The sequence below is a fragment of the Vitis vinifera genome, chromosome 16 (genome assembly GCF_030704535.1).
Source record: "Vitis vinifera cultivar Pinot Noir 40024 chromosome 16, ASM3070453v1".
Lineage (NCBI taxonomy): Eukaryota > Viridiplantae > Streptophyta > Magnoliopsida > Vitales > Vitaceae > Vitis > Vitis vinifera.
This window is the reverse complement of record NC_081820.1, coordinates 22,905,490-22,929,588: the sequence shown is the minus strand read 5'-3', so window position 1 is coordinate 22,929,588 and position 24,099 is coordinate 22,905,490. Positions and strand designations below refer to the sequence as shown.

The following is a 24,099-nucleotide window of genomic DNA, read 5'->3' as shown; positions in this document are numbered from 1 at the left end:
CTACTTTTTCAAAAGATAAATAAGAGATTTTGGTAATATAATTTATTTAACATGTGGAAGTGTTTCTAATCAAAATGTTTTTAGTCAAAATGTTTTTTTCGAAAGTGTTTTTAGGATAATTGTTCATCAAACATTTCTCCACAAAATACTATAAATGATTTTTCAACACTACAAATGAGTTTTCACATTTTTAAAAGTGTTTTATAAATTTTATCAAACACCTAATTTTTTTAAGAGCACTTTTTAGGCTAAAATCATTTCTTAAAATCATTGTCGTGTGGACAAAATGGAAGTAAAATCCAATGCCCTGAAAACCTAAGGATTTCTCTGCAAGGTTTCTCCACGGAGATGAGTCAGGGTCTAAGATCAGGCCGAAAAATGTAGTTCATAGGCAATAGGTGAATATTCCTTATTCAAAATTTCCTTGTCAAGCTACATGAAACCAAATTTCCAAAAGTCTATAGAAAAGTGATTGCTAATTGCCCCAAATGAGAAGCAAAAATATTCTATAAAGGAAGTTCCTTGATAATATCATCATAACTTTCGAAGTCACGCGTGGTACCACACAATGCCAAATCAAATACGACAAGTAAACGAACTCTAAATCTTACTTTTAAATTACATATTTTTAAAGAGATTTCACTTTTTTCCATAACATAGACCCTTTTTTTATATATAAATATTAGAATTTTGAAAAATAAGAAACTATATTTCAAAAAGTCCAAAACAAGAAAAAGTGTACTCTTACCCAAAGATTTTAAAATAAAATAAAATAAGAACCTTTTAATAATTCAAATTAGAAAAATAAATTAAATTTGATTTTTTTTTAAATATGCTTAACAAAACACATTTTTCCCAAAATGTTTCTTAGGAGGAAACAAGAATTACTTAAGTTAGGTCATCAAAATCAAGAAATACCATAATCAACAAAATCATTGAATTGTGACCAAATACCCCACGTTCCTTCTTGGTCATTTCCACATTTTTTGACTTGTTTGGTAGTCTCAAATCTTGGGTTTCATTTTTTCTAACATACGACCAAAATAATAATATTCATTATTCTTACCAAACAAAATTAGGTAGAAAATAGAACCCATTATTCCTCTATATGTTTTTTTTTTTTTCCTTTAATAATATAAAGTTGTTCGTACTTATTTTATTAATAATCCCAAAAAGAAACCTTTGTTAGGAAGCTCCCTCAATAGTCATTGCCCAAACAATCTAAAATTCCATTATTTAATATTTAACGTTAACTACTTACCTCAAGGTTTTTGCCTTTACTATTAGTGTTGACCACTTGATTGAACGTTTCAAGCTCTGCCCTCTAGATCTGAAATCTCAGCCGTGCGATTCGTTCTTCCTTTCAAAAGTAAGCAGATCGGAGGGTGCATGTCCTGCCGAAGATCATGATCTTAATTTTATCTTTCAAAAGGGGCCCACTTTAAGGTCTATCAGTCACAAAAAGTTGCCAAGTGTCCTCTTGCCACTAGAGTCAATCATACACATTGTCCCAATCCACACCAAGAAAATTCAGAGATTCTAGATTTACTTTACGCGTACGACCAACCGAATGAAGCCGCGTGTCCACCAGGACTGTTAAATGACCAAAGTGCCACCCCTTCCCTATCCCCCTTCCTTCCCTCAGCGTTCTCATGTGATCAGTTATATTCTCTCCTTCTCTCTAGAAAATTAGGTTTTCTTCGGATCCAAGCAATAGATAGCTAAACCCTAATTTTCTTATTACCTTTCTTTCTACTTTCCAAGGCCACTGAGAAAGTGTAAGACCATTCTTCATATTTCCCCCCTCTGCCATTTCAGTTTCAGTCAGGTTTGGTTCTCTTTTTTGGTTATTTCTGTGTGAATTATTTTTGGGGTTGCGAACTCCATTTGGTTAATGGATTTGGTCGTATTTTTGTCTGTTTAGTGAATTGGGCGTTCGGATCTGATTTTTATTTTTGCAGAAATGTGAATTGTTTTATTGGATTTTGATTATTCTGTACCTGGGTATAGTAGATCACATCGTTGAATTTATGGGTTTGAAGGGGTTTGTGTTGAATTTGGGTTTGTGGTGTAGTTTTTTTGGATGGATCTAGTGGTGGGACTTCTGATTTTATGGAATTTAGCCTTTTCTTTGGTTGCTGAGAAAACTAGACGAAAGGAAAGAAAATAGTAGCTTGAATATGGCCTTGTGCTATTTTGGGGTCGGGAGAATGAGACACTTGCCTGTTCTAAGCCAATTAGTGACTTTACACTCAGTTTAGGGGACGACTGCGGACTGCCCCAAACCTTAAGCTTTGAATTTCTAAGTCTATTTGTTTACCTGCAATTGTTCAACCAAACAGAGCATTAGGGATTTGGTTTTAGCTTGGTTTTTATCATTCGATGCTGTGTTCAGGGATCATAAATCAGGGGGTCAGTAACGAAATGGATTTCCTGGTTCGAGGATTAGATTTGTTTTGCATTTGTGATTTCTGGATTATGGGCTTTTTCAATTTCTGGAATTTTCTGTTTTGAGCCATTAAATCTCAGTTCATACTGTTCTGTTTCTACATTGGGGAAATGCCCTTATTGATTTGCAATAATCTCTTTGAGATTTTGGATCAAGCATGTAATTAGGTTGTGTGGGATTGTGTTGAGCTCAGGGATAAAGCAAGGAGTTTCCCTTGGTGTGGCAGCTCTTCACTCCTTTAAAAGTTAAAATGTGAAGATAAAGCGCAAGATGAAGAATCATATTCTCAACATTATGCCATGAAAAGGATCATATTTTCAATATTACGCCTTGCAAACCACTGATTAGGAAGAAAGTGTCTTAGAAACAACTGACACAAATTGGTCATGGTTACTTATGTCTCTAGAAGCAAAAATAGTGAATGGTTGGATATTTTATAAAAAGAGAATAATTCTGTGATAAGTTTTCTTCAACAGGTGGGTAGGGGTTTTTCCCCCCTTTTTCCATTTTTCAAACAAGTTTTGATAACTGGCAAAAACCACCAACATCCATGTCAAGTCTGTTGGTTTCATTAATTCAAAAACAAGCTTGAAAATCAAAATGGAACATTTTTGCCTCTTAATTCCTCTTTTTTTTCAGTTTTACTTTTCATCAAGATTTGATTCCATTATAATATTCCTATTTTAAAGGGATATTTGAAGAAAAGTCTCTTGAAGCTGATAGCTCCATTAGCAAAAAGGATTAGGGATGGCCCCGCCAATTGAAAGACACCTAAACATCAGAAAAACAAGAAGCTTGTAGAAATGGATATTTCTAAGAAATTTTGTATTGGGCATAAAAATGGAATAGTTTTTTGAAATTTCTGGCATTTATAAAAACATATTTAGCAACAAGGGTTGCCAAAACAAATTGTATCTCACTTTCCTGCATGGGATGTATCGGCATTCTCAATCTCCCTCCATCTCTGGTTGATTCCTGAGTGCTACCTTCTTTTGTGAAATTTCTGTTTGATTTCTACTTTCCAGGGATCGAGGATTCCACTTTTAGAGAATAAATCTGTGATACATTAGCATTTCGGACGTTGATGCTTTCTGAATTTTGGACTGTCTGCTTGAAACATCAGCTGTCACTCCTCAATGTTCTAATTCCACTTTGGGAAAATCAAATTAATGAATTTCAATTCGCTTTCTGATATTTAGATCAAATACGTGAGTGGATTTAGAATGATTTATTTATATTAGGGCTAGAGCCAGGAATTTTTTTTTTCTTCAAGGTGCGTGAATTCAAGCTGTTCATTATATTTGTTTATTGCTGGAACTGGGGATAGAGTAGAATTTTTTTTTTTTTTTTTGGATGAATAAACAGCAATATATTAATAATAAAAGGCACTTCAAAGAAGCACCTCAAAGTATACAGGAGGTATACAAAAGAGGCTAAAGTATACAGGGGATAGAGTAGAAATTACATCCGTGTTTCTGTTTTTCCTATGTAAAGCCTGCTTATATCCATTTTTGTATAGGTTCTTCTGTTAATTTTGGGCTTGCATGTGTTTATATATTTCTGTGGACAATACTGTGTTTCAAATTTCCATTAGACAAATGTTGAATTTTCATTTTTGACTTCAGCTGCATTGTGCAAGGCCATGTGAATTGTTTGAACAGGACTTTGATCTTTGGTGCATGCATTTATGCATGGGCTTCTATCGGTTTCTATGTTTTCTGATTTAAATCACCAAACTATGTTGTATTTCCATGTGAGCCTATGGGCATATGCTTTTTCATGTGTTCAGGTGAAAATTTTCCGTGTCATAAAAATGTTCATGACTTGAACACTGTTTCTTTAATTCATTGCAGTAGGGAGGGCCATGTGAGCTGTTTGAACTGAACTGAAAGCTTGGCTGCAGCAAATCAGCTTTTTGGTTTTACTGGTCTTCATAAGATGGGTAAATGCAAGGGCTGTGGGAAATTAGGAAGAATGGTGTCAAAGGATGGATTTGTGAGTGCTTATCATTCTGCTCTTCTGCTATGCCCTATAGTTTCTGTTTGGGATTGTGCCGTCCGTAAGATGAGGTATTCTTTCAGACCTGAGTGGGTGTAGGTGTCAGGATTTTACTATATATTACCAGTTCCTGAGTTGGAAAAATTAATTAGAGTTTAAGTTAGTGTGAAAAGAAAAAAGAGAAAAAAAACAGTTATAGAGAAAATGTACATGTTTTAGAGTTCTCCCGAGTAAAAGAAATTAAGCAAACAAGACTGGGTAGTTAGAGAAGTTGGTAGTGGTCATGGATAACACAGCATGTACTAAAGTTCCTTCTGCTGTTAGAAAAGTGAAGAAGAAGCAAGTGAAAGATGAGTTGGATCGTCAAAAACAGGCTGAGAAAAAAAAGAGACGCTTGGAGAAAGCCCTAGCTACTTCTGCTGCAATTATATCTGAACTGGAAAAGAAGAAACAGAAAAAGAAAGAGGAACAGCAGAGGCTTGATGAAGAGGGAGCTGCAATTGCTGAGGCAGTTGCTCTGCATGTCCTACTTGGTGAAGACTCGGATGATTCGCGTAAGATGGCGCTGAAGAAAGATGAGGGGTTCAACCCATGGGATTGTGCTACCAGTATTGACCTCTTGATGGGTGGAAGATCTGGCATTCCTTGTCAGGGCCCAACAAAATGCTCACTCAACGAAATTGAGTGGGTCTCTAATGTTTACGAATCAGGGTGCGAATGGAATTATTTGGGCAATGGTGACTGGTCAGTCTCATCTGGGCCTTTTAGAAGAGATCTCCATCCTCCATATTTTGAGGAGGGAAGTTGGGAGACAACAGAAATCTCAGCCGGGCTTTTGGCAGCACAGGCTGTTTCATCACTCCAAATTGCAGAAGATGCACCAGTGGACACCATTGTTTTCAATGGAATGTTAAGAGGGTAAGATGATGAACAGGCGTCAGTTAATATATATATATATATATATGGTCCAGTAACTCTGAATGAATCATCTTAGTTTCATGGTCATGTCATAGTTTTGAATAATGGTTTGTATATATTTCTGGAGATTGTGACCTTCCTGCTCATCAGATACACGCATCGCTCTAGTGCTTCCGTTCAGCATTAAACATTGTTGCAGTTTAATGTTCTCACACTTTACTCTCTTCTCCTCTTCCTTGAAACTGCTTGATTCCCCTGGTGGAGTGGTTTCCATACCCTGAGACATCTACAGAGTCAGTCTTTTTCCTTTTTCTTGTTTTTTTGTTTTTTGCCCTTTTTCTTTTGTTCCTTCCTTTTTGTGGGTTGTTTTTCGAACTCTCAATATATTAATAGATCCATTAATGCTGTATTAAGCTACCACAAGGGCATCATGAATGGAATGAAAGAGCCTTTTAGTGATTTTGTAAATTCATAATCAGTGAGTTCATCTCTTTGTCAGATTTTGCATGCTTCTTTAATGAAGAATTGGGTGCCTATTAGTTATCAATGGTTGTATCCATCTAAACTTAGAATGGAGACCTGTTTTGAGGCAAGGAAGGAAAAACAAATTTCTGAGCTGTTTAATATACCAACTGTTCTAGCTGCAGTAAGAGTGCGGTGGGCAAGTGTAGCTTTCACGTTGGAGTTGCCTGAGCAAGGTTAAGCATATATGCTCACACCATTACCATGTTTAATTGCACACTGAGTTCATCAGCGGCTACAGCTTTTGACAATGTTCTCCAGTAGAATCCATGAATGGTCAGTCATCATGCCTGGCTATCATTTTTCATTGTTTCATTCCGGCCTGTTCTGCCCACGGCACAAAAACGTGGCAGCTCCATGTTTACAAAACCCCATATAAACCAATAAGTCAAATAGAAAAAGAAACCATGATCCTACAAAAGCTGTCAGTAAGGCATTAAACCACTTCTTGTTGCGGTTCTTTACAAAGAGACTGCATAGAAAAGAATACAGAACAGGAACCCCAAAATTAACATGGCTCACAGTAACACGCTAAGAAAATATGCTTGGGTTTGCTGCCCATATAAAAGCTTCCAGAGAGAACTTGAATTTCAATCACGTCTTGTGGGGAGTAGGTAAGGAAAAACACAGTAGGATGTGTTCTAGCCCTGTTTTGGCAAATCTAGACAAATTTCAAATGAACAGGAGGAACATTTTACAATGATACACAATGAATAATTTGTCAATCGCTTTCAACAATTTAAACTCGAGCGCATAGTAATGAGAAAAAAAGGAAAAAAAAATCTTCCTCAAACATTGTACTGTTAAGTCTGTCGCAGCGGTGCCTCTGCCTCATGTAGGGGTTGTTGCCGTACAACATCCTCCTGATTTTCAATTTCTGAACTACTGGATGGTCTGGCACCGGTGGCACCGGAAGGAACAAGGCTTTTAAACCAAGCACCTTGGAATCTTGGAGTAGCCCTGTTCGAATTGCTTGGGGATTCTGGAGTGACTGCTGAGTTGGAAGTAACACCCAAAAGGAATCGGTATGCCACTTTGCTGGCTGTTACGATCTCTGTCTTGGCTTGTCTAAACTGTGAGAACCCATAATAAGGACAATCAGGGCAATGTTTAATGCACCAACAAGCACCAAATAAAGATCACTGATTCAAACAAGGCGAAGATCAGAATGGAATACATCTGACATATTTTCAATCTAGTCAGTTCGAAAAAAAATAAAATCCATATTGAAAGTTGGAGAAATAAAGTGAGGGCTGAAGGAATTGCCATTCGATCTTCAGCACTTGCTTCCTTCTTACTAATGCTTACATATGTTAAGTGCCTGTGTTCTTCCAACAACAACAACACATAAATAACTCAGGTTTTATTGGTGCCTTGCTAGCACATTTCCAGGTCAATCCCAGAACACTCAATGCATGCTAGATACAAGTTCAATACAACAGAAACTTGACTGCACTAATAGTGAGTGAAATCAATGAGTGGGTAGTCTACTTCAGTTATGTTAGGAGGAGAGAATCTACCACATTCTACAAAGAATTCCCAGGTGGGGGTGAGTTTTGGTGGAAGAAGAGAGAGGCCTAGGGGCACAAAATGTGGAAATCAACAGTCGAAAGGTTAATCAAATACTTCAACTGCAGCTAGTAAAATATTAATTACATGCAATGATAGGTTCACAGAAAACCAGAGTTAACTTGTGGTAAAAAATTATATGTTGTGTCTAATAGAAGTGGAAGTCATACTCAGTGTTTCTACAAGACCTATAGCAATTAGAAATGAACTAGTTTGTAAATATAATTCCAGTTGAATATGACAAATGAAAATGCAGGAGATATCTCACCCGCAATGCTGTATTTCCTGCTACTTCCATGGCAGCATCACCAGCATTGGCGAACCGGTTTACCCAACCTGTAACAGAAGGAAGAATTTTAAAATTAACAATTATTTTCCCTTTAAAAGTCAACTATTTAATTCTAAAGGTATAACAGATAAGGCCTACCACTTTTGTTTGTTCTTGTTATGATTTGGATCTAAAAACTGATGGTAGTGCATGCATGGATAAATTAAGCAAGGAACAAATTCGTTTTTTTAGCTTGTAGAATGAACTCTGTTATATCAAGTGATGTAGTGACAGGTGATGGACTTCAAATGGATCTAAAGGCAATCATTCTTAACAAGAACGTTTTACAGAATCATGCATCCAAGCTTGCACAAACACAATAGTACAGAAATGAAAATGAATAATACCAGGAAGCTTCGGCACACCAAGTTTTTCACATAACTCATCACAGAAGTGATTGCAATTTTTTGCTAACAAGTCGTATGAGCTTCCAGGCCACTCTCTACTAAGTTCTCTCAGGATTTGATTGACCTTGAAGATTGAAAAGTTTGTTCTTCCAAGTACAATGCATTCACGATATGTGTACATTGGATTCTTGCTAGCAGGGCAACTAAAAACTCCAGTTCCTTGTTCACAGAATCCAAATGACCATTCATCATCTCCATAAACCTGTCCAATATGGCATAAACCATCTAATTACAGAATGAGAGAACCTCTCCAAGCACTACCATGCAACAAAGTTAATAAAACAAGTTCTGTACTAAGGAGATAGAACACAAACACAAGAAAAAATTGCCATAAACTTGAAAAATGAATTAAAAAATACAACACAAACAAATGATTAGAGGATATGAAATGAAGAGGAATAATTTGTTATAAAAATGAATCAATGGTAGAGGCCCGTTATTTGACACACAATAATTTGCAATACAAAGGAAGAAATGGTACATGAAATCAAAGATCGCTTTTCAACAAATAATATGTTTCTTACATGTAACACAGCAGCAATATCCATGAAGAAAATTATTGTGATTCACATCTTCAACCATATATAATTGTGTGGATATAAATGCATCACACAGATGCCTTTATGTGCTTCAGGACTCATAGCACATAACTGTCAGTCTTGGGTAGTTAAAAATTAATGCATTTAATCTTGTGTAAGTATAATATAAGTAAGAATATGCAGCATCACATGAACATCTGTTCCACTCCAAACAATTTCATAATCCAGGAAGTCCTTGCCTTTTAAACTGATAAGCAACCTACAAAATGCTTTAGCTACTGGGCAAGAAAAGAACAGATGATCAATGGTTTCCATAAGGTAATTATAATTATACATAAAGCTGATAAAAAAAGGACTAAGCATTCCATGAACATCCGTTCCTTCTATCATACTCAATCTGGACAACCCCTGCATTTAACATATATTATGTAGTTGGGTGGTCAACAGATATTTCATATTCTTTCATGGCCCCTCCTTTCCTGATGTTGGAGGTAAAGTGAGGAAAGCACACATGATTCAGCAAATTTTTTTTAGTAGGAAAGAAATTCTGAAAGTTTGGGCATCCTTCCCTAAATTTGCCGTGGGATAAGAGGATTCCTGTTCTATTCACATCATACTTGATAAATCCAGGGTCTTGGCTCCTGTTTTAGTCTCAATTATAGGTTATTTCCAATGCATTTCCATTCCAAAATTACTAGGTAGCAGGGGGCAGTTGCATCTTCTCCATTCACATAATTCTTTATAAAATCAAGGTTTTGACTCCCACATATGTCTCCATTACATATTGTTCCAAGGTACTTCCATTTCAGAAACCTAGGGAGTGTAGGGCAGTTGCATCTTCTCATTGGGGAGTGCATGGAAACATTAAAAGGCTGTAGGAAATAGCAATGAGCTCTCTTTCCTCCATTGTGCACTCTAGTGATTTAAGCATTCAGCTAAACTAGAACTTCTCCAGCCAAACGATGCAATACTTCTTTAGAGCCTTGCGTGGGTGATTTCAAATTCCTCTTAACATTTCCTTTGTGAATTTGAATAGCTCTCTGGTTTTGCATCATCTACTTCTTTTACCATTCACTGTCTTCCCATTTTCTTTTTCTTTGGAGGCTCTCTCCCTTTCCCTCAACAAGGCAACTTCTTCAAAACAAAGGGAAAACAGCATTTTAATGGAAACCATAGGTCTATAACAGAAGCTGTTTCAAACACAAACTACAGAGTTCACCTCATTTTACAGATTCCTAAATATACAGCCCCACTTTAAGTAAATAAGAAGCATACAGTTTCATCATCACCAATTTCAGTAGTCCATCACTTGTAACCACCACCTGTCTTGAATAAACAAAAAATAAATAAATCTAAAAGGAGAGTGAGGAGTAGGGCGGGCTGGGTTTCAAGGCAAATGTTTTTGGAGATCAATCCTAATCAGAAAGGTAAACTTAGACAAACAGGGAGTTTGACCATCATGTCCAGTATGGAGGCTTGAGAGTTGAACATGATTAAATATTCAACATTCAACAAAGGAGAATATATCACAAATATGTGCAAGATGGATAAATTTCTTTGCACAGGACCAGATATGAATATCATCATTGCATATTTGGGCAGTTAAAGCCCAAGAAGGTCTATCATGGGAAAAGAAAGAAAATATTACTCTATGTATGTGTGTTATTTTAACATAAGTAAGAAAACTCCCCAAGTAATTTGTTCGGCATGCAATCTAAGTGAAGAAGTGGATTTTAAAGCCAAGGAAAATAATGAAAACTAAAAGATTTAGTTGAAACCTACATATAAACAGGAAAGTATGGGAGGCCTTATGATTATCTTCAGATCTTGATATGTAATAGAACTAATCCCTACCTAGAAATTCATTAATATTAGAATCACATCGACTCTAACAGGACCATGTGAAGAGAAATTAAAATTTGGGGAAATTACAAGATACAGCATCATGGCCATTAGAGTAGATATCCACAAAAGGAAATAAAATAAATGAAAGGAGAAAACACTATGGGTCTGTTCAACTGCACTCTCTTAAAGAGTAACACGCTTTGCTACGCATACAGAAGCACTTCTCCATCAGATCCCTCTGCCCATCCATACAAAAACAGCTTTACTAATATCAAAACCCAAAATACAAAGTATACCCGATTCAGTGAAAACATCTTCTTGCAACATCAAACATTATAAACTTACACTTCCAAAAACAACCCCCAAAACAACCCGTATTAAAATAGTCAACTATAGCCACACACTCACATTACTCCATAAACACCAAAACCCTAAGGCGGTGTAAAATGGGATCAATTTCGAGCACCAATTAATTTGAAACTCTTTCTCTCACTGTGCAAGCACTTTTCCGCATTTGTAGTCCACGGAGTGTAACTCAACCAAATAAAGAACTCCGTTTCGAATCACAAAGACGGCTGAAGTGTTCAATCAAAGTCAAAATGTACATTTCCAGATCTCATTCGCAACGACAGAACAAACAAAAAACCAAAAAAAAATGAAAATAAAAATAAAAACCCTAACAATTCAAAACAATTGACAACCACGCATATAGATAAAAACAGACGGATTTATAAAGAGAGAAAGACCTGCACAGCGCTGTGGAAAATGCCACCGAGGCCAATACCGTCCTTGAAGATCTTGTTGATCTGAACAATGGTGTTGTTCGTCTTCTCTGAGCCACTATTAGTGACGTCATAGATGTGGAGTACCACCTCCATCGTCGTCGTCATCCTCCTCCTCCCCCTCTTCTTCTTCTTCTTCTTCTACAAACCCTAACCCTAGCTCTGTGACTCCTACTCTCCCTGAATCTCTCTCCAAAATGAAAGGATTTCAGTCGAAGATCACGCAACGGTTGCTTTCCTTCTCAGTTTATCGGCGTCTCTGCGATTTGATTTGATTTGATTTTGGTCATCACTGCTGTGGAGATGTGCTCCCATTTGGATTCTTCTTTCATGTTCCTTTGCTCTCTGAATTGGGAGGCTAAAATGATTTCACTTCTTGTTTTGTGCCACTCCTTTTCCCTAAAATTACCAAAATGCCTTCCTGTTACAATATCAACTCAAATTTTCCAAAATATAGCCTAGAAAATAATTGTTAATTTACTATCTTTTCCAAAAACAATTCTAAAAAATAATTTTTAAAATTTATTCTATAATTTTTATAGAATAAAAATCTACTTTGAACTTAAAATATTTTTAACATGTTTTTAGTATTTTTAAATATATTTTAAAGTTTTTTTTTATATCTAATATTATATTTTTAATCATTTTATTTGTTTATATAATTATTTCTTAAAATAGTTTTAAAAAATAAATAAAAAATAATTAAAACATGTTGTTTGAAAATATTTTATTTTCTAATAGAAAATAAAAAATAAGTTTTTATTATCAAATATGTTTTTTGTATTTTTGTTTTGGAGAACAGAAAATTATTTTAAAAAAAATAGTTCCTAACCCTTAGTAGCTTTAGGCTTTATCACAAAATCTATTTTTTTTTTTTTTCATAAAATTTTTTTACATGGTATATTATCATTTTTTTTATATATTTTTATGAATTTTAATTAATTTTTATTTGAATTTCAATCTAATATTCTTTATATTTTCATAAAATTTAAATATTAATATTTTCATATTTTGATTTAATCTATTTCTTTTTATTTTTTAAAATGGAATAATTCTTTATAATACAAGCAATAATTATTATTCATACTATTTTCCTAAAAATTTATTTTATATTACATAAATTTTCGTCATATTTAATAAATTTTTATAATATCCATATTTTTCTTTAAAAATTATTTGAATTTTTTTCTTTTAACTAAAATTAAAAATTAAAAAAAAAACTCAAATCGATCTAAATGTGATTCGGAATTTATGTATGTGATTTGAAATAACAAAATCAATCAAATGATGATATTTTGGATATATTCTTATTTTATTTATTTACTATATTATATAATATTTAAAATAAATTATTATATATATTAAAAAAAAAAAAGTTGGCATAATTAGTTGGGAGAAGGAAAACGTGAATAATTACAGGCGAATGCCACTGAAGGCATGAATGATTTGTACAAGCTGGAGGCGTGGCCCACCCAGTCACACACCCATCATTATTAAAGTCAGGACGCTCACAATTAACTACATCAACATTTGCTAAATTCCAATCATGCCCCTCTCCCTCTCTAGAACGTTCAAATTACAAACTTAAATCTAAATCTAATGAAAGTCAACATTTCCCTTTCCCCCTAACGGTAACATTTTCATCGCATTCGTATCATGATGACCACGTACACCTCCCTCGGCAATGAAAATTACACTGTGCGCTCTTGATTTTGATAGACATACCATCAATGTTGTGGTTAATGAGATGGTAAGAATGGATGATGGATATATTAGTAATTTTATATTGAATAATTTTGTTTAAAGAATTTAAGAAAGTTTAGTAAAAGAGATGATGAGATGTAGAGATATGACATGTGACTCATTTTTAAGGGACTTTTCTCTTTCATTTTGGGGGAAAACTTTGTCTAATTGTTGGGAAAAAGGAAAGAAAAGAGAAGTTTTCGATGTTTTGAAGAAAATTACTCAGAGAGCAAATCTTAGTGTGTTAGAAGCCAAGTGTTTTACTCGAGAGAAGATTGTTAAGTAAGTTCATTTTCGTTTTGTTTTCTTGTGATTATTTTTATGTTTTTCATCTATTTATCGATTCTTGATATGAAAGGTCACATGTTTGTTTTTTTGGTACTTGTTCTTCGTCTTTTAAATACTCATCTTTGGATTTTTTTTTTTTTTTTCATTTTGATTTACTTTGGATGCTTGATGAAACGTTTATTCTCTTATTTGATTTATTGTTTAGTTGTTTTTCAAGACTTGTTTGATTTAATTTTATTCATTTATTAGATTACTTCCCTTTTCCTGAAGACCAATAATCAGATCATGATATAGGGCTTATTTAGATTTGAGATCCTTGATTTTTCTTTTCGTTATTCTTTTGGAGATTTCATTTTCTTCTTTTTGATTTGATGTTTTTTTTAAGCATTTATGACTTATTTTAAATAAAAATTGAGGGTCACATGTTTGATATTTTGCCATAATGATTTTCCTCTTAAAAAAATTGCTCTTTTTGTCTTTTTTTTTTTTTTACGTGCTCTTGAAAATTGGTTGTAAAACCTTATTTTTGAACCCTTTTCTTTTTTACTAAAATTCAACTCCCTTTTTATGGCTAATTTGGTAGTCAAAGGCCAAGTCCCTTACCATAGACTTTGGTTTTACCATTATACTTGAAAATATGGATAGTTACTCTCACATTTTTTTTTTTTCGTAATTTTTAAAAGCTTTTTCAAATTAATTTTTGAGAACCGTTTTCATTCCTTGTGAACCTTTTCATGGTCGTAAGAGGCTTGAGATTATGGTCATTTTATGGTTAATAATAATTATCACCGGTTCTTGACATACACGACTTAGTTTTACACGAGAACATACCTCTTCATGTGTATTCTAAGATTTTTTTTTCAAATTTGAGTGTAATCTTGGTTTTGCTTGCCTCTTATGAATTTAAATTCATGTTCATTCGAGGGTTGTGAATGAATGAAAGCCCTATAGTTAAACCATGATTCATTTCTTTAACCTACATCATTCATTTTTCTCTACTAGTAATTTGCAATTTTTCTTGATTTTTGGAACATGGATCATCCTTGCAAATCTTAAATTAAAGGAATCATTTTCAGCTCATATGAACCTTTTCTCATATTCATTAGAGGTTGAGATGGGAATTTACCCATGAAAAATAATATGGACTTATGGTAAAACCCACGTATCTTGTTTATCAAGTTTTGCATATTTGTTACCTTGTTTTTAACCTTCAAGTTGTTTTTGCAAATTCTGACTTTTTTATTTATTCAAAAATATTTTCAAGACTTGGGTTGTACTTCATACATCTTCAATATATTAAAGAATTAAATATTTTTTTGTTTTTAATTAATTTTGAGATTTTTTTATATATTCCGAACTCCTTAAATAAGCTTGGGAGCTTTAGCCCCGCTAAAAAAATCATTTGTTAAGCTTATGAATTAATTTAATCTTTGTATGTTGATTGTGTAGTTGTATATTTGAGCTATGAAATGTTTAGTAGACAATTTAGGCTTTTGAAACGTGATCGAGACATCTTACTTATATTGTATAATTGTTTATTTGATTTTTATTTCACCTATATGCTTGTGAAATAATTTAATCTTTGCATGCTTGTTGTGTAGTCCTGTTTTTTATTTATGAAATGTTGTTTGAGATCTATATTTGGGTGCTTTGAGTTTTTGAAATATGTTCTACACATCTTATATATCGTAGATTTTTTTGCTTTGAATTTTATCACATCTCTAACCATTTTAAAGAAATTGATTTTTTTAAATGTATGTTTGTAGTCTTGTTTTTTTACTATTTGTATAACTTGTTGAATAACTCCTTTTAGTATGTTTTTAGCTTTCTTTGGCTCTTGGTTTGTATCCGAAACACCTTGTATATATTGGACAAACCCTACCTTGTAGTGTAGATCCCCTTTTAACTATTTTGTTTAAATTTATTTTTTAATATATAAATAAGTTAAGTTTTTTTTATTACATGCACATATTTAGTATTTAGGTATAGAGAATATTTTTGAAATAATTTTGATTTATTGTGCAGTTAATTTTAAATTTTATTAAAAAATATAAAACATTAAATTTTGTTTGATTTGGTCTTACTTGATAATAATCTATTTGCCTAGTAAGAAAATTCAAAAAATAATACAATTGTGTATAGAGATGAAAGAGCTCGATATGACCAATTTTGATCTATTATTTTTTGGTATAAATTGTGTTTATTTCTTTAAATCTAGAATATTTTTAAAAATTGTTAAACTTGTCAATAAAATTCCAATTAATGTCTTGCTTGATTTATAGTCTTTTTGACTAGTGAGAAAATTTATAAAAATGTAGTCATATATATTAAATCGATTTTAGTATGTGAATTTTAAGTTATATTTTAGTTTCAAGTTATTTTTAAAAATTAATATACTTGTGAACGAATCTAATAATTTTAAGTCTTATTTGATTTATAGTATTGTTTAGTGATAAAATTTGAAAAATTATATATATTAAATTGATTTTTAGTATGTGAATTTTAAGTTATATTTTAGTTTCAAGTTATTTTTAAAAATTAATATATTTGTGAACGAATCTAATAATTTTAAGTCTTATTTGATTTACAATATTGTTTAGTGATAAAATTTGAAAAATTATAGTTATGCTAAAAAAGAAACAACATCGTCATTCTAAATTAAATTTATTCTAATGTTAATTGAATCACTATTTGAGTTTTAAATTATTTTTAAAAATTACTAAACTTGTTAAAAACAATAGCAAAGTCATTGAAGATAAGTTTCAGTTCACAATTTTTAAATGTTAGTGTAGACCCCCATTTTGGGGCTCGGTTTCTCACTTTTATGCAGCTTGTGTTGCCAAGTGTCGCAACCCTAAGAGACCACATGGCATCTCTTAGTTGGCTACTATGGAATCAGACAATGCTTTTTGGAGGAACAATCAAGGGTGGACACCTGTAAAGGTTGTCTGGCCGTTAGGAGAGTGCTTTTGGCTGCCAGCTGCATGGTAGTGGGGACGATACCTGGAGCTGCAGGAGGGTGGTCTGAGAGCAAGCCGTTGGAGATATTTTTAGGGGGAGAAAGGGAGGTTGCAGAGTTTTTTTTGGTGAGGCAGGAGTTTTTTGTTTGGTTACTTTTGGGTAGAGAGAGGGACCACAGAGAGAGGGACCACAGAGAGAGGGGGGACCACAGAGAGACGGGAGTAAGCTAAAGTGGAATTTTAGGAGGGTGGTCTGGAGGGCTGCAGGGGGAGAGATTTTCAGGGAAAAGGTGCTTTGCTGCTGGAGTGGGAGAAAGGAGAGTGAAAGAGAGTTTTTGCTGAGGGAGAAAGAGGGAGTTTCCATTAAAGAGAGAGAGGTTTCTAACTTGGGCATCAAGCCAGAGGGGGGTCTCCAGAAGGTGGTTTTTCGGGAGAAGGAGGAGATAACAGAAGACGAAGAGGGGTTGCAGGTGAGATTGGGGTAAGCTTCACATTCACTTTGTTCCATGTTGTTTTTTTTGGGTTGTTCTACGTTGTTCTTCTTGTTGATTTTCTGGTTTGTTTTGAAAGGGTCTTAATGTGTTCATTCTCTTTTGTTTGGTTTCCATTGAGGTTTGCTCGGTCTTGACCTTTTGACATTTGCAGTTATGTTTCTTGTTTGCATTTGCAACTTCTTTCATTCACCCCACCTGTTTCTTCCAACTCATTGGTTGTCATGAGATGAAGACTGAATCATTTTTTTTATTATTATTAAATTGGTTTTTTTTTTTAGTCTTTTTTTATCTCAGTCTATCCCTCCCTTTTATCTTCCCCTGTTCCTGGCTTATAGCGGGAGATGAACTTTCTCTTCTTCTGGAAAGGATTTTTGTGTTGTTCCAGGGTGTTGTTGATTATGACATCGGATGGTCAAATTTGTTCCTATTTATATCATGTCTCTGGGCTCTTTAAGGTGTGAGAATTGATGAAGGAAAGTCACAGTTCCTGCTTGTTTGAAGACGATTTTCCCATTGTTATCCTTGGGCCATCAGATCATCCCCTCATATTCAAAATCGGACTTTGGAACAAGTCAAGTCATAGAGGCTCCGTCAGCAGATTTCAGCCAATATTGGAAGGAGGAGTCCTGATTCACGCTATTTTCCTCAATATTTCTCCTCTGTTCCTAGTACTCAGCCATGAGAAGGATGCACCTTATGCATGGGGAGATAATATTGACTCGATGGATCTGGGTTCTCAATTTCCTCAGCGCAGTAGAGGGCGTGCTCTGGGAGTCATGTTTCAAGGCTCTGATGTGTTCTTGTTGTTGGTGGAGTAATGATCCTCTAAGGGCAGTGGATTTGTGCTGAAGGTATCAGGATCCGAAGAAGAAATCTGGTCATTGCAGCTTGATTCATTATAAGATGATAAATGGATGCTTAATCTGGACGTTGTGAAGCTGGAACAGATCGAATAATCTGATAGAATGGGTGTAGATTCGAAAAATGAAGCTCGCAAAGAATTTCAATCAGTACATGTGAATCCATTGATCTCAGTCTCTTGAATAAAAAAAAATAATCAGAATTGTCATCTCCTTCAAAAGAGAAAGGAACATGAACCGGGGTAGAGCTCGAAGAAATTGAAAGACATGAATCAGGGATGGGGAGTTAGAGATGTTAAACCTATTGGCTGCCATACCTCACGTCCATCCAACCCGTATACCATGTATCCAAAACCCACCATTTCTTGCCCATTATTCCCTCACCACTTTTTCTCTCTCTATTCTGCCTTTCATACCCATGTCCCGTACTAACCACATGCATGCTTTCCTATTCATCCTATCACCACTTCGTTTGTTCATACCCATTTGACCACACCACTAAAACACCTTCTCTCCATTATCTGCCATACCCACGTCACATATCTCCCCTGCATATACTCATTGGACTACAACTTCAAAACCTATTTCTCTCTCTAGATTTCCACATTGTTCTCACCACCATCACTCAAGGGATCATTCTTTCAATACTTGAAAATCACAAAAACCGGTTCATGGAAAGAGCAAGCAAAGCTGTCCAAGCCGCCGGCGGCGAAGCGCCTCCACCTCACCACAAACCTATTTCTCTCACTGCCCTGATTACCATTCCTTAGCTATTCCCTGGCCATCTCGTCCACACTCACGTGGCATTTGCATGCATGGGAGAGTGAGAAGGAGAGGTGGTGTTTGGGCGCTGCTGGATTTTACAGAGGTATCTTTAGAGAGGATCCCTTGGCTTAAAAGGGGTTTTCCTTGCAGGAGACAAAGGATGAATGCGATTTTGAGCAAATTTCGGCATTGGCGACATGAATGGGCCTATATAGCTGTCAATATTCAAGAGTTCTTGACGTTGGTGGGGTTTTTGAGGTCAAGCTACAGATCTGATTTGAATGATAAACGCAAATGAGAGTTTGTTCCATTGAGACTTGGTATTCATGCTGTCTAAACATTGAATCAGAAATGGGCAGAGAGATTATTTTGAAAGAAATAGATTAAGGAGAAGGATTCTAGTGAGGGTCCCCATACCATGTCTTGATACCGGTTCATGCATATCATTATTTATCATACCAGTGGCAAATGTCAATATCCCAGAGGAAGAAGAGAGTACACTGATTGAAGAAATGTTGGTTCTTAAGGGAATGAAAGACCCACTCTCGCTCTTGTAATCTTTTGGCTAGACGAATCCACTAGTAAACTGGTGGATGTTGAAGACAGATTGATGGTTGAGAACCATACCTCCAGTGTGGGCGCATGCGAATCTTGCCCGCTGCTCTTAGTGCGTTCCAGATCCGGAAAGTCTTCATAAAGGCCCCGCATGGATTTTATGAGTTTATAGATGTACCCTTGCAGCTACAGCATGTGCTTGCCCTACATCTAAAGGAGCATCCAGGGTCGATTTCAGATGGATCCTTAGAGCACAATCTAGAAGTAACTATCGCAAAGGATACATGCACACATCCTGGCGTTTTTAGAGAATTGTATATACGTTGTGGGCAGCCAAATGGTGCAAGGGCCCCATCCTCTCAAGTGGTCAAAAACTGAAGATGCCACGTGTTCCCGGATCATCAGAAGCTCCTAAGGCGAACTGAATGATCTAGAGGAGGCTATTCAACCTGATTTAACTGGAAATAAATCATCAAAGGAGTCAACTCGAGATAGTCATGCGTAGAATGCAAAGAATAGACAGATCAGATCCTCAAGGCGACCGTGGTCATTCGTGGTGGCGTTCTAGCACAGAATAGGAATACCAGATTGCATTATTTTGGGAGATAGTAAATGGTACAAAGGCTGTTCATCCCATCTGGAGGCGAAAGTATTAAAAAAAGGCATGCAAATTATTCAAAGGTTGAGAAAGCGGCAGGTTCAATAGCAGAGGATATGATCGTCACCTACATAAGGAAGTCAAATGGGCCAAAGGGAAATTTGAGGCAACTGGTCATTCAAACAGCGCATTCATAAAAATCACACCTGTGAGGGACCTCAGTTGCGAGCATGTTTAGAATCCTTTCCAGAAACTGTGTGATCATTTAATGTGATTTATACCCAAGATTTGCCTCTGGACTTTCATGACGGAGATATCATAGCGCCACGGGTTTTAGATTAGCTGCCAATTGCTAGTTGGAGGAGTATAGGATTACTTTTAAAGTCCTTAGGGGACTTGAAGAATTTCCGAGATTCGCATGCAACCGTGGCTGTTGACTCACCTGAAATCACAGCTGTTCAGTCTTCTCAATGGATCTCCAAGCTACGAGTTCAAGGTTAGGAGACAAATAAAGTCATCGTTTTCACTGAAGTTGGTGTTCATTTGGCATCCGAGGACATAGCTTAAACAATTGGGAAATCCATCGTCAGCAACTGTTTTGGGAATGGAGACTGAGACCTCACCCAGATCCCTAGGGGATGTGACTATACTGACTCATTTGCACTCCAGACCCGTTCCCTCTCTCTAGCATGGCATGCATGGCCACCTTTGGGCCACGTGTTCTCTCTTCTTATTTCCTTATTCTTTGATTTTTGAAATTAACTACCCCAAATCTCATGTGATAAATTCTTTTACGTTTTGGTTTTCAAATAGTCTCAATTATCCCATCCTTCTTCCTTAGCATTTTTCTTTAAGTTTCAAAACCCCATTTTCAATAAAACGTTGCTGCCATTTTTCTTCGGCATGCAATTTTGACAACTTCCATGATTTTAAAACGTTTTGAAATAAACATGAATTCAATTTTGTAATTCCAATTAATGGAACTTATGAAATTAATTCATGCAAAATAAACGGGCTTTGGTGGGGGGCCCGACATATGTGACTTCATGATTGATTGACTGATTGATTGATTTGACTGCCATGCATAATTGATTTATTTTGATCCGTGACATGCATGAGATTATTTCTTAACTGTGCTCTAACCCTATTTCTTGATAGCGCATGGCGGCTCGTCACCTAGGTACGTGTCCACTCCCATTCTTGTAATTCTCTATGCATGTACTGATTCTCATATGTGCGATCATGCTGAGTATTCATTGATTTCCTCATCATTGCCACGTCAGCTTCATCTTATTAGTAGAGACCCGACTTTAGGGACTTAGAGGGGTGCTACGGTCTTTACCGTACCTTCCCGATAAGTAACCTGACCCCCGAACCCGATCCGGTTTTTCACAGACCACCTTTTCCAAAATAAGGAGTCACACTTAGGGTTTTTCTTTCTTATTTTGTTTACCCTTTAAAAATAAAACAAAAATAAGTGGCGACTCCAAGTCATTTTCTTAATCAGTAAATAAAATCATTTTTGAAATAAAAAAAAATCGAGTTCGCCATCGAGTGGGAAACGCATGAGCCGAAATGCGGGGTCCACAAAATGGCGACTCCGCTGGGGATTTTAGAGGGTCAAACTTGAACTTAGGATGAAGCAAATGTGGCTTTTGATGAGTCGATTAGTGGATACTCACTTCTTGATTGCACATTGAGGGTTCCCGAGTTTTCACTTGGGACATTGACATGATTGATTGTATTGGTCGATTATCTTGATTGGAGATTCTGACACAGTGATTTTCTTTGTGCTTCATTGATATATTTGTTTGAGATATTTGACATGATGATTATGATGATTGATTCGTATTGATAGAGGATTCCGAGATAGCTATTTTCTCTGTGCTTCATTGATATCTTCATTTGAGATTTTGACATGCTGCTTATATTGATTGATCATTTCGTATTGCTTAGCGCATTGATCTTGATTTTGCCATGATTATTCTGATCACTTCACATGCATACACTCACCACTGTATATCCCTCAGTTTGACATGTTGTTTCTCTGGCTTGCATATTATCTTGATCGTCTTTTGAGCATGATGTTCATATCGCTATTCATCTTGATAGTTGTAGCTTTTTGTGTGGACATGAGTGATATATTCTGCTCTGCCTGATTGTATGATGCATGACTGCCCTCCCTCTGCATGATTGCATGTCGCTTGTCTATGTGGGTCTCACTTCTATCCCCTTACTTCCAAATCTCTTGGTCTCGGTCATTCTTTTCATCTCGGTTCTCACTATTGCAAGTGTGAGACCTTCTGTGTGCTTGCTCTCTGACCGAGCCAGAGATTAGGAGTAGGGTCTAGCGACGGGCTATATCGATGCACGGGAGCATTCTGGAGGAGAGCGACACTTTGATGTCGATTGGAGTCCGATCATTGAAGACCTGTATAGCCCGGAGCTAGGTTTCATGGATATTTGTGCGGCCAGTGTGTTTCCTTTCCCGTTTTAGCTTCCTAGGATTTTCGGATGCATCCACACCGTTCACTGTGCACTTTAGTCGACTATTGAGTGTTGAGAGATGTGAGAGCTTTCACTATAGGAGCCCCCTGGGATGCGAGGTAGTGCATGTGTGGAGGTGATGACCACCTTGCATGGAAGCGCCCCGTCTCTTCGGAGGCGTGCAGAGGGTTGTATACCGCCGGAGGGTATGATCGCTTCTGCTAGGGATCTTTAAAATCCACCCATATCCATTTAGAGCCACCATGACCTTGTAGGTTGAGCCGTAGATCCTTCGATTAGGACTCCTTTCTTACACGTGGGTGCGTCTGAGGGCTTCCAGAGCCTCTGTGGTTACAGTTCGGATCCAGTATTCCCTCTTTTTAGTCTCCAGTTGAGAGTGCTCGGAGATCGGTATGAGTTTGAGTATCGGTTGGATCACTTTTTGTCTTGTCGCCTTAGTTTATGCTTTTCACTCGACGAGTTTAGCATGTTTTCTCCCTAGGGATTTCGTTCTCATTTCTTGGCTCGACACACCTCTTCACTTTGTTGTCACTCACTAGATATTTTGGGATATGTTCATTGATCATCTTTTTACACTGTACACCTATCACGGGCTTAGTACCTTATCATTTGTTTGATCCTTGGTTCGATTTTCAACTTGATGCTCATATTTTCATTACAGAAAGGTGAAAGATACATTTTCATATTCACACATTTTTCGAGAGATTCGCCTTGATCACCTTATCATTTTTTTTTTCTTATGGAGCTCGAGTTGAGGGTTGAATCAAGGATATTTTGGTCTATATTGAGTATCGATCTCGTGATAGTGTTCTTCACACCCCATTTACTTTCTTCACACCTCGATCATTTTTTTGGATCATCGATAGAAATTCTTTAGTCATATTTGTAGTTGTCTCACACTGGACACTCATGTGACTCTAGAGATTCTATCGTATATCCAAATTTTGATTGTCACCATATGATTGTGTATCGCACCCTATCATGTGTTGAGTTGTGTTGTATCATGCATTGGTCATTGTTCGTTACATCTCGTGTCGTTGCATGGGTCGTGTTTGAGTCGTTTTGTTCGATTCTTTTGTAGGAGTCTATTTGTAGTCCCAGTCTTGGTTCAGTGCCTTGGGTTGAGTGGGAGGTTGATTCGTATTGCTGAGACGCTATAGATGGATTCACAGTCAGTTTCGATTGGTTAGCTTATTGCTTCTGTGGTTTCAATTCGGGGGGCATTGGCCAGTTTGAGTTAGAGGATGGATACTCAGCAGAGTAGGCATGTAGTGCTCGAGGACACACCATCTGATTTAGTGACACCACCTGTTCTACCTGTTCAGATGCCAGCTACACAGACGTTGCCTACTGTTTCACATGATCATGCTGCTGTCATTCCACCTATGGTCACACCAGTTACCGTTATTGAGGATCCTCATTCTCGTATGGACAGACTCGAGCGGAGGATTGGACAGATGAGAGATCCTGATGAGATGATTCCGTGGGATGACCTTGGCGATGTGCCAGTAGCCACTTTGCCAGTCGGTTTCAGGATGCCGGATATAGAGAGATATACAGGTGTTGGATGTCCTCGTATTCATCTCAGACTTTATAGCACAGTTATGAGAGCTTTTGGTCTAGATGAGGCACAGTTGCTCACTTTGTTCCCATTGTCATTGAGCGGCGCGACACAGAGATGGTACGCTTCATTAGAGTCATCTTGTAGGAGAACTTGGGAGGACTTAGCACAGGAGTTTCTGAGACAGTATTCCTTCAGTGGTGATACGAGCGTTACACGTAGAGAGCTTGAGTTTCTTCGACAGGGATCGGATGAGCCTATTTCTTCTTTTATTTCCCGCTGGAGGGAGAAGGCTGCGGAGATGATTGAGCGACCTACCGAGAGAGATCAGATGAGCATGTTTTTGAGGAGTTTGCATCCTAGGTTTGCTCGACATCTGACAGGAGTCCCATTCCAGGATTTCAGATCAT

General features: G+C 36.4%; 2 protein-coding genes across 3 annotated transcripts; one reads left to right on the top strand and one right to left on the bottom strand.

Moving 5' to 3' along the window:
- The first annotated feature begins 1,532 nt into the window (after window positions 1-1,532).
- On the top strand, window positions 1,533-5,833 carry LOC100250830 (uncharacterized). Of its 2 annotated transcripts, none has more exons than XM_002273388.4 (2): window positions 1,533-1,828; window positions 4,303-5,833. In XM_002273388.4, exon 2 carries the CDS (start codon window positions 4,731-4,733, stop codon window positions 5,367-5,369), a length of 639 nt encoding a protein of 212 aa, XP_002273424.1. In that variant the 5' UTR covers window positions 1,533-1,828; window positions 4,303-4,730; the 3' UTR covers window positions 5,370-5,833. The 2 variants fall into 2 exon arrangements, with proteins under 2 accessions (XP_002273424.1, XP_019081634.1); XM_019226089.2 differs by having other exon boundaries at window positions 1,621-1,778.
- A 462-nt stretch (window positions 5,834-6,295) lies between these two features.
- LOC100255969 (deSI-like protein At4g17486) lies at window positions 6,296-11,737 on the bottom strand. Its single transcript, XM_002273223.3, has 4 exons — window positions 11,322-11,737; window positions 8,132-8,393; window positions 7,725-7,792; window positions 6,296-6,960 (listed from the first exon to the last, which is right to left on the bottom strand). The coding sequence occupies exons 1-4, from the start codon at window positions 11,463-11,465 to the stop codon at window positions 6,691-6,693; spliced, it is 744 nt and encodes a 247-aa protein (XP_002273259.1). The 5' UTR covers window positions 11,466-11,737; the 3' UTR covers window positions 6,296-6,690.
- Window positions 11,738-24,099: the final 12,362 nt, after the last annotated feature.